The 14,399-nt window shown below is 46.7% G+C and overlaps 1 protein-coding gene across 7 annotated transcripts in view; it reads left to right on the top strand.

The window, feature by feature from the left end:
* Positions 1-13,700: 13,700 nt before the first annotated feature.
* Positions 13,701-14,399, top strand: part of LOC139226561 (protein CASP-like) — a 578,052-nt gene continuing 577,353 nt past the window's right edge. For 6 of the 7 annotated variants that reach the window (XM_070857406.1, XM_070857403.1, XM_070857407.1 and 3 more), the window contains exon 1: positions 13,733-13,864. In XM_070857406.1, coding sequence (XP_070713507.1) covers positions 13,802-13,864 — 63 coding nt within the window. In that variant the 5' untranslated portion in view covers positions 13,733-13,801. Of the gene's footprint in view, positions 13,865-14,399 lie in introns of all 7 variants that reach the window. The other variant, XM_070857405.1, reaches the window with a different exon arrangement.

The following is a 14,399-nucleotide window of genomic DNA, read 5'->3' as shown; positions in this document are numbered from 1 at the left end:
CAGCAGGCACATGGGAATACCACCTCCAAGATCCCTACCAAGTCACACACCGTTTTGACTTTGAAATATATCGCTGTTCCTTCATCATCACTGGGTCAAAATCCAGGAACTCCCTCCCTAACAGCACTGTGGGAGCACCTTCACCACACAGATTGCAGCGGTTCAAGAAGTGGCTCACCACCATCTTCTCAAGGACAATTAGGGAAGGACGATAAATGCCGGCCTTGCCAGCGATGCCCACATCCCATGAATGAATAATAAAAAGAAAAGAATGTCCTGTCCCACCGGCAGGGGTGGTGGCAAGTGATATACAGTCGGGAGGGAATGGCCCTGGGAGTCTTCAACATTGACTCCGGACCCCATGAAGTCTCATGGCTTCAGGTCCAGCATGGGCAAGGAAACCTCCTGCTGATTACCACCTACCGCCCTCCCTCAGCTGATGAATCAGTACTCCTCCATGTTGAACACCACTCGGAAGAAGCACTGAAGGTAGCAAGGGCACAGAATGTACTCTGGGTGGGGGACTTCAATGTCCATCACCAAGAGTGGCTCGGTAGCACCACTACTGACCGAGCTGGCCGAGTCCTGAAGGACATATCTGCCAGACTGGGCCTGTGGCAGGTGGTGAGAGAACCAACACGAGGGAAAAACCGACTAGACCTCGTCCTCACCAATCTACCTGTCGCAGAAGTATCTGCCCATGACAGCATTGGTAGCAGTGATCACTGCACAGTCCTTCTGGAGATGAAATCCTGTCTTCACATTGAGGACACCCTACATCGTGTTGTGTGGCACTACCACCGTGCTAAATGGGATAGATTCAGAACAGATCTAGCAGCTCAAAACTGGGCATCCATGAGGCACTGTAGGCCATCAGCAGCAGCAGAATTGTATTCCACCATAATCTGTAACCTCATGGCCCGGCATATCCCTCACTCTACCATTACCATTTGCTAGGGGACCAACCCTGATTCAATGAGTACAGAAGAGCATGCCAGGAGCAGCAGCAGGCGTATCTAAAAATGAGGTACCAACCTGGGGAAGATACAACACAGGAGTACATACATGCGATGGCAGCCTGCTATAGACAGGGCTAAGTGGTTACATAATCAACTGATCAGTTCAAAGCTTTGCAGCCCTGCCACATCCAGTTGTGAATGGTGGTGGATAATTAAATAAGGACACATTTATTTGTACTGCCAAAATGGCCGCATTGTCTCTGATTGGCTCTCCATTATCACATGGCCTTTTGCTGATTGGTCCCCTTGGAGGATAAGCCACACCCTGAAGTTTCTCTGGAATGTGTAACTGAAACCGCCCAGCCCAAGTTCCGACTGACTTTGCAAAGTGTAATTCGATCCATTTTGACTTCAGAAACCAGAGAGGATAGATCTCCACCAACCCAGCAAAAGCCTCCCAAGTTGCAGCCAAAGTCCCTTACCCCAGTGCGTGGTGCCTCCTCCAGCCAAAGTCCCTTACCATAGATGGGGTATTGTGTATGTGCCACGGATTGTTAACAGGTTTATTGTGTATGAAGTGAATCGTGACAATGTCATCACTTCTGGATTTCATCTACTCCAAGCTGTCCCTTGTTACACAAGCACGAGCTTTCAGAGAAATTAGATATGGGTGTAAAGGGGGCTGGAAGAAGATGATAGGTCTTCGCTGAGTTCCCTCTCTCCTGCTCCCCCTCTCTCTTGCTCTGCCCCTACCCCTGTATCTCTGTCTCTCCCCTCCCCCCATGTCTTTTCCCCCCTCCCCCGGGTCTCTCTCTCTCCCTTCCCCCATGTGCCTCACACCCCCGCGTGGCCCCTCCCCCCCCCCCGGCCACATCTCTCACTTCCCCACTGTGTGTTTCTCTTTCGCTGCCCATATATCTCTCCCCACTCCCGTGTTTTTCTCTCTCTCCCCCCGTAGTCTCTCTCTCTCTCTCTCCCCCTGCTCCCCGTGTCTCTCTCCCCCACCCCGTGGCTCTCTCTCCCTCCCCGTGTCTCTCTCTCACCCCCCCCTCCCATTTCTCTCTCTCCCCCTCCCCGTGTCTCTCTCACTCCCCCATGTCTCTCCCTCCCCGTGTGTCTCTCGCGCCCCCCCGTGTCTCTTTCTCTCTCTTTCCCCCCATATCTCTCTCTCTCTCCCCTCCTTCCCTTGTGCCTGTTTCCCCCCCCCGCCCCCGTGTCTCTCTCTCTCTCTCCCCCTCCCCCCGTGTCTCTCTCTCTCCCCCCACCGTGTCTCTCTCTCTCTCCCAGCCCCCATGTCTTTCTCTTTCCCTCCTGTGTTTCTCTCTCTCTCTCTCCTCCACGTGTCTCTCCCCGCCATGACTCTCTCTCTCCGCCCCCCCCCTGTGTCGCCCTCTCTCCCCGCCCCCCCGTGTCTCTCTCTCTCTCTCTCCGCCCTCGTGTCTCTCTCTCTCCCCCCACCGTGTCTCTCTCTCTCTCCCCCACCCCCCATGTCTCTCTCTCTCCCTCCCGTGTCTCTTTCTGTCCTCCACGTGTCTCTCCCCCCCCCCGTGTCTCTCTCTCTCCCCCCCGTGTCTCTCTCTCTCTCCACCCCCCGTGTCTCTCTCTCTCCGCCCTCCCCATGTCTCTCTCTCTCCCTCCTGTGTCTCTCTCTCCTCCTCCCGTATCTCTCTCTCGCCCTTCCATGTCTCTTTCTCTTCATCCATCCCCCCATGTCTCTCTCACTCTCTCCCACCCCCGTGTCTCTCTCTCTCCCCCCCCCCACCCCCGTGTCTGTCCCTTCCCTCCCCCCATGTCTCTCCGCCCCCCCCCGGAGGACCCCCTTCCAGTTTCAAGTCGGGGGCGGAGTTGAGAGAATGCAGGCACAGAAGGACAGACAGGGCAGTACAAATAGTCACCCTGATTAATAACTAACGGGAGGAGGAGGCTCCATGAATATCCCCATCCATAATGATAGTGAGTGAAAAAAAGGGCTGAAGCGTTTGCAACCATCTTCAGCCAGAAGTGCCAAGTGGATGACCCATATCGGCCTCCTCCTGTGGTCCCCACCATCACAGAAGCCAGTCTTCAGTCTATTATGTCTGTAATGTACTTATGAATGACTCCACAAGGCAATGTGTTGTACTCAAACTGTCGTGACCTTGGTCCTTTATTACAAACTCTAAAGTGAGGCACAAGCATGGTGTGCAGCCTGTTATATTGGGCCCTACCACTAGGACAGTATGCCCCGGACTCCACCAGTTGCACCCTCTAGTGGTGCCAGCATGTCTATACACAGTGTAAGCCTTATTGATAGTACATCAGGTAAACAAGTCTCGATCTTATGCAACCACACAGTGACTATACAGAGAGTACATCCATAGTCTGCATATACAGCACAGCCAATTCAATTCACCCCACAGGACATCAAGAACCGGTTGAGTGCACTGGATACAGCAAAGGCTACGGGCCCCGGCAACATCCCGGCTGTCGTGCTGAAGACTTGTGCTCCAAGACTAGCTGTGCCTCTAGCCAAGCTGTTCCTTTAGCCAGCTACAACATTGGCATCCACCCGACAATGTGGAAAACTGCCCAGGTATGTCCTGTCCATAAAATTCAGGACAAATCCAATCCAGCTAATTACCGCCCCATCAGTCTACTCTCAATCATCAGCAAAGTGATGGAAGGTGTCGTCGATGCAGGAATTGAAATGAAATCTGAAAATTCCTGGCAGCCATTTTGTTTGTGCTGTCACTTGCCTTTGAAGCTGCAGAATAGTAACATTTAATGCACAAATAAAATGTCTTCCTATAATGGGCCAGTTTGCAGTTTGACCAGAGTTTCTGTCAAATTTCTAAATCACTACTTCCAATGTCGCAGATTTAAGGTAACAACTAAGGCTGGTAGTTATCTTGTTTGAGGCAACAGCTGTCTGAAATTTTATTTCTGAATTTTTTGTCTCAATTTTGTGCACATTAAAGTGAGGGATGTTAACACTGACGATTAAAGACTTTCCACTTTGGGCACCTAGTGTTATCAAGCACTTCAGCTCCCCTTATTCACAGATAAAGGCCAGCACCTAACCCACTGCCTGACCTTTCATCATGGACCTGAAACATTAACTCTGCTTCTCTCTCCACAGATGCTGCCTGACCTGCTGAGTATTTCCAGCATTTTCTGTTTATATTTCAGATTTCCAGCATCCGCAATATTTTGCTTATGTATTTTATGCCAGTGGCCATTTTTGGACCTGTAGGATGACAACAATTTTAATTTAAAAAATTCAAACCATCAAAATGATGGTAGCACCTCCGACAATACAGTGCTGCCTCAGTCCTGCCTAGAGTGTCAGCCTAGATGGAGTGGGACTTGAACCCACAGTCCAGGGCGTTACCCATTGAGCCAAGACAAACCAACTGATAGAAATACATCAACAGATTATAAAACACTTTGGTTAGGCCACAGCTGGAGTACTGCTTGCAGTTCTGGTCACCGTATTATAGGAAGGATGTGATTGCACTAGAGAGGGTGCAGAGATTTACGAGGATGCTGCCTGGAATGGAGAATCTTAGCTATGAGGACAGATTGGATAGGCTGGGTCTGTTCTCATTGGATCAGAGGAGGTTGAGAGGAGACCTCATTGAGGTGTATACAATTTTGAGGGGCCTGGATATTGTGGATAGCAAGGGCCTATTTCCATTGGTAGAGGGGTCAATTACGAGGGGGCATAGTTTTAAGGTGGTTAGTGGAAGGTTCAGAGGGGATTTGAGGGGGAGGGGATTCTTTACGCAGAGGGTTGTGGGTGTCTGGAACTCGCTGCCTGGAAGGGTGGTGGATGCAGAAACCCTCACCATATTTAAAAGGTGCTTGGATGGTCACTTGAAATGCCGTAACCTGCAGAGTTACAGACCTAGAGCTGGTAAGTGGGATTAGACTGGATAACCTCTTGTTGGCTGGCGCAGATACGATGGTAAGTACTTCAGGGAATCAAAAACGGCCAGAGTGATCTCTTGGACTAGTTTTGATCGCCAGGATGGGTCGGAAAGGAATTTTCCCAGATTTTTTTCCCCAATTGGCCTGGGTTTTTGATCTGTTTTTTTTGCCTCTCCCAGGAGATCGCATGGCTCCGTTTGTGGTGGAGTGTAGAATGTTGCGCTATATGGGGTATAGCAGTTGTGTGGGGCAGACTGGTTGGGCTGGGTGCTCTTTACCTTTCTGCCATTGTTCATTGTTCATAGGTTTATATGTAACGTTCAGGGCTGTTGACCGAGGGCCGTGTGGCTCTTTGTCGGCCGGCACGGACACGATGGGCCGAAATGGCCTCTTTCTGCGCTATAAATTTCTATGTTTCTAGATGTGTTTTCCATCACTTGACCTATTACAACCTTGGAAGCTCACGTGACTTTTGGGGCGTGGCCTCCAGCGTTGCCATGCCAACTGAGGGCAAATTTAACTTTTAAAAGTCCCGGAATCCTGTGCAATAAGTTGCAGAGCGACGGATTGCACAGACTGTGGCACAGAAATTATTTTTTTATTTTTGTTATATTAAAGTTTGACAGGCAGTTCTGAAGCTGCTGACAATGCTGCTCCGAGTCGACAACAAACCTCTGCACCGACCCTGCAGACTCCCCCACGGATTCCCAGAGCACACTCACACAGTTACATGACCGCTGCTTTGTAAACACACCCAGTTAAATGAGGCCGCCAGTACTGCTTCCGTTGACTATGACGAATAGGCATTGGCTACAACTATTGTATTTACATGAAATAAATTAAAGTTAAAATTAAATATAAAGACTAAAACTAAGATTGGAATTACTCCTGGCATTTAAAAACACTGGTCAGAAGGCCAAAACTTTTTTTTAGCAAATGTTGTAAATTGAACCAGAGGAGTGAAGTTTTGGTTGTCTCTCAAACCCCAGTTTAATCTTTCATGTAACCTGGTGCGAGGTGGGAGAAATAAAGTAGCTTTTGTGACGAAGTTTCAAACAGAAATTTTGGAAAAGATTATTAAAAATCCTGGAAGAGAAATCTGGAGAGCAAAAAAACGAAATTCGTGGCTACATTTGTTTCCCCAAACTAAAATTAAAATATAATTAAAATTCTGGAACAAAAGAATTACATTTCTTATGACACTTGAAATAAAGCTAAAACTCAAGACTAAACATTAAATTACAATTCTTTCCCAGGCGAAAACAACACTGGATGAACTGTTCACAGAATCCTTTGTTGCTAAACAAAATATTGCTGAAAAATTCAACTCACAACAATGCATTTTTTCACCACGATTCTCCTTCATACAGTGCATTCCACGGTGACCTAATGCAGTCAGTTTGTATTCTGAGGCTGAGTCCAGAAAAATGCTTCCCGTGAACTCTTGTCATTAGAAAAACATATTTTGTGGGTCAACATTGTGTGCAGTGATCTCAGTTATAGAGTTTTATAGCAGTTACTGAGCAAAATCTGCTAGGATCTACAGTCCTTTTATTAAAAAAAGTATGTTAAAATAAACACAGGTTATGGTGTCCTACGAATGTGGAAGCAATAATAACAGATGGTGACTCATAACACTCCAAGACTTGGCGGAGGATTTTACTCTCGGGTGGTCATTTGCGAACCTTCTGATGGCTAGACCCAAAACGGCATTGGTGGAATATGCAAGGTGACCAGACCAGCCCTTTCAACTGAGCATGGTGAATGATTCAGGGTGAGTGAAGGTAAGAGGGAAAATAAATGTCTTCCAGAAAAGGGACTGTCACCATGAAAACAAAAGAGAAAGAACAAAGTTATATTATGTAGCACCATTCGTGTTCCCAGGACATCCCAAAGGCGTTGTACTCTTCAATACTTTTGAAGTGTGGTCACTGTCACTAGGCAACCGTGACAGGCACAGCAATGTCCCACAAAAGGTACAAGACCAGGTAATCTCTTTTTGGTGTGTTGGTTGAGAGATAAATGTTGGCCAGTATACTGGAAGAACCCCCGTCCTTCTTCAAAAAGTGCAATAGGATATTTTTTATTCATCTGCACTGGCATCATGTCAGTCAAAAGAAGGCACCTCCGACTGAAGCGTCAGCCGAGATCACATGCTCAAGTCCCTTGAGTGGGTCTTGAACCCACAACCTTCTGTATCAGAGGCGAGAGTGCTGCCCACTGAGCAACGGCTGACACTCTGAAGTAAATGATTTCTTCCCATTTATGTTTGTGTTAAGTGCAAAATATTTCATTAATGTCCCGTAGTCCATGACAGAAACTAGCATGAAATATGTGTTAATAGCCAATTCATAAAAGGTAACCAGCTGATGGCCTATCCTATTACAATTGCTTGGACTGTAATATTGAAGTTTTTCGCAATGAAATGTCAGCTATATCATAACATTTCATTTGGTGTTTAAATAGGACTGCACTCTGTTCCAGGCTGTTTAACTGGCGGCTTGATGCAGGGTGTCCCCATCGGCTAACCGGTCACATTATAAAGGCCACTTCTTTAAGATTTTTGTTAAACGAAACACCTTTTTTTCTCCTAAGCGACTTTTTGCTGTTGTTCCCTTCTCACTTAATTCCACTGCAGAAAATGCAGTCGGGGGTTTCGCCCTGTTCCCGTGCTGTAGTTAGGACACCCTGAACTGTGCAATTAAAGTGGCCGCAGTTCAGTGTCAGTAAAACCAAAGTATGTGGTGAGTGGACACTAGGGTGACCTGTGGGTCAGAGCGGTGGTGAGGTTGCAACCGCAGCTTTACTCCGCCGTGGCAGTATCGTCCTCTCGTCTGCACACCAGGACTGTGATCCAGTATTCGCATTCTGTAATGGAGTCAAGAGACTCGGAAAATAGAATGAAATATCTCAGATTACTACAGCATTGAAAAGTTATTGAACATCTTTTTAAAATGGAACTATAAGGGACCTTAATTTTATGCAGTGGCTTTAACAATGATGATGTTAAATTGAGAGTCTATCGTCCCTTGAAGTACTCACGTGTTTCCACAGATATACTCTGCACTCCGTGTCTAAACATTGCTCAACAATTGTCACCAAGTTGCAAGCAGAAGAGGCAGGTGATACTGAGTGATGGAGGTAGGGTGGGAGGTTTGGTGAAGTGCAGCTGTAAATGTCCTGGGTATATGCTGATCCTGTTATTTTCCCTGGGCTCCGCCTGTCCCTCACTGCTCGGGATGCAAATTCCAGGCGTGTTTAAAAGCACTTCTTATTGGATAAGAATGACACAAAGATGTGAAAGATGTAATATTGGGACCAATTCTTCTCCATGTAGGTGACAGCAACACAGCGGGTCAGCTAGAACACTATTTGCACGGTTCCAGCATGAATGCTAAAATAATAGTTCTTGTTCCAAAGCTAAAAAGATATATCATTGAAGAAATGATCGCGGGACGTTATACAGATGAATTAGATTATACCAAACAAATACGAACATTAAGAACTGCCTCTCCATTTGAGATCTGGCTCCAAATCCGTTGCCACCCATGGATCTGTGTACACAGTGCAGCGCAAGCCGAGTGAAAACGTGATAAAAATGTGTAGGAGAAAAGGCTTAACCCTTGAAAATGCCCAACTTCGAGAAAAGCATAAATATTTCCCCTGTACTTTTAGTTAATATTAGTATTTATTCCTAGAGGTTGAATAACATGTACACGAAAACTACAATTCCCACGGTGCTTGCTTGAAAAGTGTATTTATGTGGTGTATATGTGTGGAATTTTGCAGAAATCAGATGAACTCTGCAAGGGAGTTACAACAATTATTGTATCTGTTAATTGTATGTGCTGTTTCTGTTGGGCATTCCCCCTTGCTGTACAGCTGTACAAAATTATGTCGGTTGGTCACATAATTGGTATGAAACTGATGGATGTAACAACATTATTTACCATCTGAAAATACTGTCCGGAGCTTCTGGACCAGCACTCCGAGGAAGCTGAAGTTTTGCTTTCACAAAGTCAGTGCCAGTCCCAATGAGTTGGAATGAACAGACGGTTTATAATTGGAGGTGTGTTGGTGCAGTCGGAACGCTTTTTCTGCCATGAACGGGTTGCCACATATGGCACTGTAGGCTGTGCTTCGAACCCACAACCACATTGTATGGCAGCTGTAACACTGGATACTGTTACTATGCAGTCATTAAGGTTTTAACGTGAAGGTGAACCGCTTTATGTCAGCGAGCAATGCGGTACCATTTTGGAAACACTGTGAATGGGCAGTGTGCATTTATAGTGTCCTCTCACAGCATATGGGGAGGGGCAGCCAATCACAAGTCCAGAAAGAACCCAGGGTTGCAGTCCTGCACATATTGTCACCTTTATTGCATACTGCAGCAATATTGGTCTTAGACAACCTCGCGCTATTTCTGATGACAATTTCATATGAGCTGCTTTTGGTGTCGGTCGGTACCCAAAACACTACGGTATCGATGTCAGAAACAAGAACAGGAGGAGGCCATTCAGCCCCTCCGGCCTGCCCCCCATTCAATGAGACCATGGTTGACCTGTACTTCAGCTCCATTAACAATATTCCATATTCCTTGACACCCTTATCCAACAAAATCTATCAATCTCAGAGTAGAAGGTTACAATTGCCCCAACATCCACAGCCTTTTAGGGGAGGGAGTTTCATATATTCACTATCCTTCGTGTGAAAAAATTATTCCTGAATTTACTCTGAAATGGCCTAGCTGTGATTTTAAAATTGTGCTCTCTTGTTCTGGATTCCTCCACCAGGGGAAATAGTTTCTCTGTATCTACTACTTTCTATTACACTGTTAGTGTGAAGAAGTGTTTCCTGATGCACTCCTGAATGGCCTCGCTCTCATTTTAAAATGTTGTCTTTTATTCTTGATTTCCCCTACCAGAAGAAAAAGTTTCTCCATATCTAGCCTATCAAATCGTTTTCCCATTTAAACACCTCGATCATATCTTCTATACTCAAAGGAATAAAGCCAAGCTTATGCAACCTGTGCTGGGAATGTAACCCTGTAAGCTCCGACATGGAGTCGAATCAAGAATCTATACACTGAACTTTCTCCCCTTTCTCCAGCCCAAGTCTCTGGAGTGGGACTTGAACCCACACCCTTCTGATTCAGGGCCATGGTTGATGTTTAAATCACACAAAGCTCCTGATATCGATGAAATACCACCCGTTGGTAAAATGGAGGAGAAAATATAACGGTTCAGCCAAGAGTATAAAATCAGAGAGTGCCCGGGATGGAGATAGGCAATGTTTGTACTGATAACCAAGAAGAGAGATGGACAAGCATGGACAGACTGCAAAACCAGAACTCATCCGTACATGCCTGCACGCAGAGTCCTGAGCACATTTAGTAAAACACATTTCCAGCGACCAAGCGGCCTTTAGGGCAGGGTTAGGAACTTCCGGGCAGGCCAACAAGCCAAGACCCATCTTAGAGTAAAGATTGGAACCCCACGCGTTACAGCTCTGCCTCATCAAACACGCCATGATATCAGAGGCAATGGAAATGATGGAACTCTCCAAACACGCTGCATGATTCCTTGAGAGCAAATGGATTGCAATTCACCAGACTCTTGGAGAAATCGATATTGGAAAGCCTCCAACAAGGTTGCATTCATCCCGTTACCTGTTCAATGCTCGTGTTGCGATGATTGTGAAAATAACCCTTCAAGGCTTTCAATGAGACATACAAATTGGAAACAGAACATAGAATAACCCTAGGCGAGCAGTTGACATTGTAGTAATAGCGCAAACTAAAGAGAACCGCGATGTTCTTCACTCGTGGGCAGACTGGCCCCGTTAGCAGCTTTTATGGACTCCAAGAAAGTAAAAAACCATGGTACTTCTTAATTTATTTATTCATTCTCGGGATGTGGATGTGCAAGGCCGGCATTTATTGCCCATCCCTAATTACCCTTGAGAAGGTGGTGGTGAGCCGCCTTCTTGAACCGCTGCAGTCCGCCCGGTTCGGGAGGACGTTCCAGTATTTTGACTGACGATATATTTCCAAGTCAGGATGGTGTGGGATTTGGAGGGGAGCTTGTGAGTGGACATATACATAATTGGAAAGAAGATCAAAAGGGTCGGCACATCCTGATACTGAGTCAAAGAGCACAAGAGTGCAGTGTAGTGAACAGTGCGGAGAATATTGATAGATTTCACGAAGACATGGACAGGCTGGTGGAATGGGCGAACACGTGGCAGATGAAATTTAACACAGAAAAGTGCAAAGTGATACATTTTGACAGAAAGAATGAGAGAACATATAAACAAAAGGGTACAATCCTAAAGGGGGTGCACAAATCGTTGAAAGTGGCAGGGCAGGTTGACGAAGCAGTTAAATTGGCTTACGGGATCCTGGGCATCATAAATAGAGGTATAGAATACAAAAATGTGGAAATTATATGAACCTGTATAAAACAGTAGTTCAGCTCCAACTGGAATACCGTGTCCAATTCTGGGCACCGGACTTTAGGAAGGATGTGAAGGTGCAGAAAAGATTTACTAGAATGATTCCAGGGGTGAGGGACTTCAGTTACATTGATAGACTGGAGAAGCTGGGATTGTTCTCCTTGGAGCAGGGAAGGGATTTGATCGAGGCATTCAAAATCATGAGGGGTCTGGACAGAGTAGATAGAGAGAAACTGTTCCCATTGGCAGAAGGGTCGAGAGCCAGACAACACAGATTTAAGGTGATTGGCAAAAGGCGATGTAAGAAAAAACTTTTTTATGCAGTGAGTGGTTAGGATCTGGAATGTGCTGCCTGAAAGGATGCTGGAGGCAGACTCGATCTTATCTTTCAAAAGGGAGTTGGATAAGTATCTGAAGGAAAAACATTTGCAGGGCTACGGGGAAAGGGACTAGCTGAGTGTTGGCAAGCTGAAATGGGCCAATGGCCTTCTTCCATGCTATAACCATTCTATGATTCTAAGAGGTTTATAGAAGTGGTCTGAGTGAGAAAGGTAGCCAGAGATTGAAGATGACTTGGAAAGATAGAGGCATAGCTTGCAAATTGTTGGGTAATTATATGGTTAGCAGCTCTCCATGTGCGCAGCACGAACACTGAAAAAGAGAGACACAGAAACATTGCAAGCCTCCAGGAGAAACTAAAATATGCTGAGAGTCCCATGGACCACAACAAGCAGCGATGAGTGGGTGCTGGGAAGGCTAAGTATAATGAGGACAAGATGCCCCAAATCAAAGAAAGTGAAACTGCAACACTTTGGACATGTTGCGAGATGGGGAGCACACTACATAGACAAATGGTCATACTGGGGGAAATGAAAGGCCAAGAATGAAGAGAAAGGCCAAGGAAAAGTTGGGTAGATGATATAAGCAATTGGACAGGAATGCAACCGGACTGGCAATAGCAGCAACACCACAGGCAACAGAGGCACAGGGTCGTGCAGTTGATTGTCTATATGAGAACAATCCTTGAAGACTTTTTGTGGGCAGTTGGTTGATAGACAGACATATAAAATACAGAAGTCCAACATATTTCAGAATTTGGGGCTAAGATAAAGAAAGGGGAAATAGTATATAAGAGTAAACTAGCGAGATACATAAAAACAGACTGTAAAAGCTTCGATAGGTATGTAAAAAGGAAAAGATTAGCAAAAGTAAATGTGGGTCCCTTACAGGCTGAGACAGGAGACATTATAATGGGGAATAAGAAAATGGCAGAGAAATTAAACAAATACTTTGTGTCTGTCTTCATGGAAGAAGACGCAAAAGCCCTCCTCGGAAATAGTAGAGAACCAAGGGTCTAGTGAGAACGAGGAACTGAAAGAAATTACTATTAGTAAAAAAATAGTACTGGAGAAATGAATGGGACTGAAAGCGATAAATTCCCCGGACCTGATGGCTGACATCCTGGGGTTTTGAAAGAGGTGGCTATAGAGATATTGGTTGTCATCTTCCAAAATTTCATAGATTCTAGAATGGTTCCTGCAGATTGTAAGGTAGCAAATGTAACCCCCCCCTCCTATTTAAAAAAGGAGGGAGAGCGAAAATGGGGTACTACAGACCAGTTAGCCTGACATCAGTCATAGGGAAAATGCAAGAATCTATTATTAAGGATGTGGCAACAGGGCACTTAGAAAAGAATAATAGATTTGGGCAGAGTCAATACGGATTTATGAAAGGGAAATCATGTTTGACAAATGTTTTTTGAAGTTGTTTCCCCTTTGAAAACATATTTGGCAATTACCCCAATTAGTTGGTGGCAGTCGGAGAGATTCTGGGTTGTGAAGTTGAACTGCGATACGATGCGTTCAAAACAAGGAAAAGATCTCAAGCGGTTTGAGATCTATAATCCAGTCTCCCGTGAACATTACAAGGAGTATTTTTTTCGGATCGGCAATTATGTGCCTAATTTGAAAAATGACAAAAAATGTTGGTATGAAGTGCAAGGAAAGATTTATTTAGGGGTCTGGTTATTTGGGGGAGGGAGGGAGGGAGCCCCTCTCATGTTTTGCCCCTTTGCCCACTCCCCTTTTCGAGCTGATCCCTTAAATAAATCGCAGCTTTTGGGTGCAACATAAACACAGCACAGTGCAGATACTCTCCAAAATAAATAAAAAGCCAGAATATTTTATTTTGTATATTCAAGGGAAACTTTTTTTTGAAAAAAGCAGCAACGCTTGAAATAATTTTTTAAAAAGATGAAATTGCTGCGGGTTTAAGTGCGATCTTTAGCGCGCACGGTGCTGGCTGTGTGCATTTGCAATGTGTCGATTTGGCGCCGAGGCCGGGGCGGAGCGGAGCGGGGCTGGGGGGTCCGGATCCCGGATGAAAATCCAGGCCGGGTTTTGCGGCATGCCGCCTCCCCTCCCCCCGCGCTGAACTCCAATCCCGGCTCGCTCTCTATTGCCTCAATATGTCTCAAGATGGCCGCCAATGTGGGATCGATGTTTCAATATTGGAAGAAATTTGATTTACAGCTGCTTCAGGTCAGCGGCGCGCGGGGCGGGCCGGGTCGGGCGGTACGGTGCGGGGCCAGGCCGGGGGCAGGGGCCAGGCCGGGGAGTGGCGGGCCCAGGCCGCTCGGGGGGCCGGCGGACAGCGTTTTGTGATTGATCAGCAATTGATCCCTCGGCTGCTTTTGTGTTCAATCATCGATCAGCCGCCAGCAGCCAAGATGGCGCCCGCACTGTGAGGCGGGCCGGGCCGGGGCCTGGCGGGACAGGGACAAGTCGCGGCTCCCGCCACCCCTCACAACTTTTGCTCGGTCCCTCCCTCCCGAGGCCGCCGAGTCCGTGCCGCCGGCCCGAGCGATTAGGGAAAGTTTTGAGCGGCGCGCCCGGAGCGTGGCCTCTCCTCTCCCTTCATAAACTCATGGCGGAGCGGCTTCGATTTGGCGCCGCGCCTCCACCCAGCGCCTAGCGGCCGGCCGGCCGGCGCCGCTCGCAGCGTTAGGCCGCGCCGGGCCGAGGGGGTGAAGGGTGGGAGCGGAGGGCCGACCCCGGTAACCCAGGGTGCGGGCAA

Source organism: Pristiophorus japonicus, chromosome 16 (genome assembly GCF_044704955.1).
Source record: "Pristiophorus japonicus isolate sPriJap1 chromosome 16, sPriJap1.hap1, whole genome shotgun sequence".
Taxonomy (NCBI): Eukaryota; Metazoa; Chordata; class Chondrichthyes; family Pristiophoridae; genus Pristiophorus; species Pristiophorus japonicus.
The sequence above is the reverse complement of the archived record's forward strand: the minus strand, read 5'-3'. Positions and strand labels throughout refer to the sequence as shown.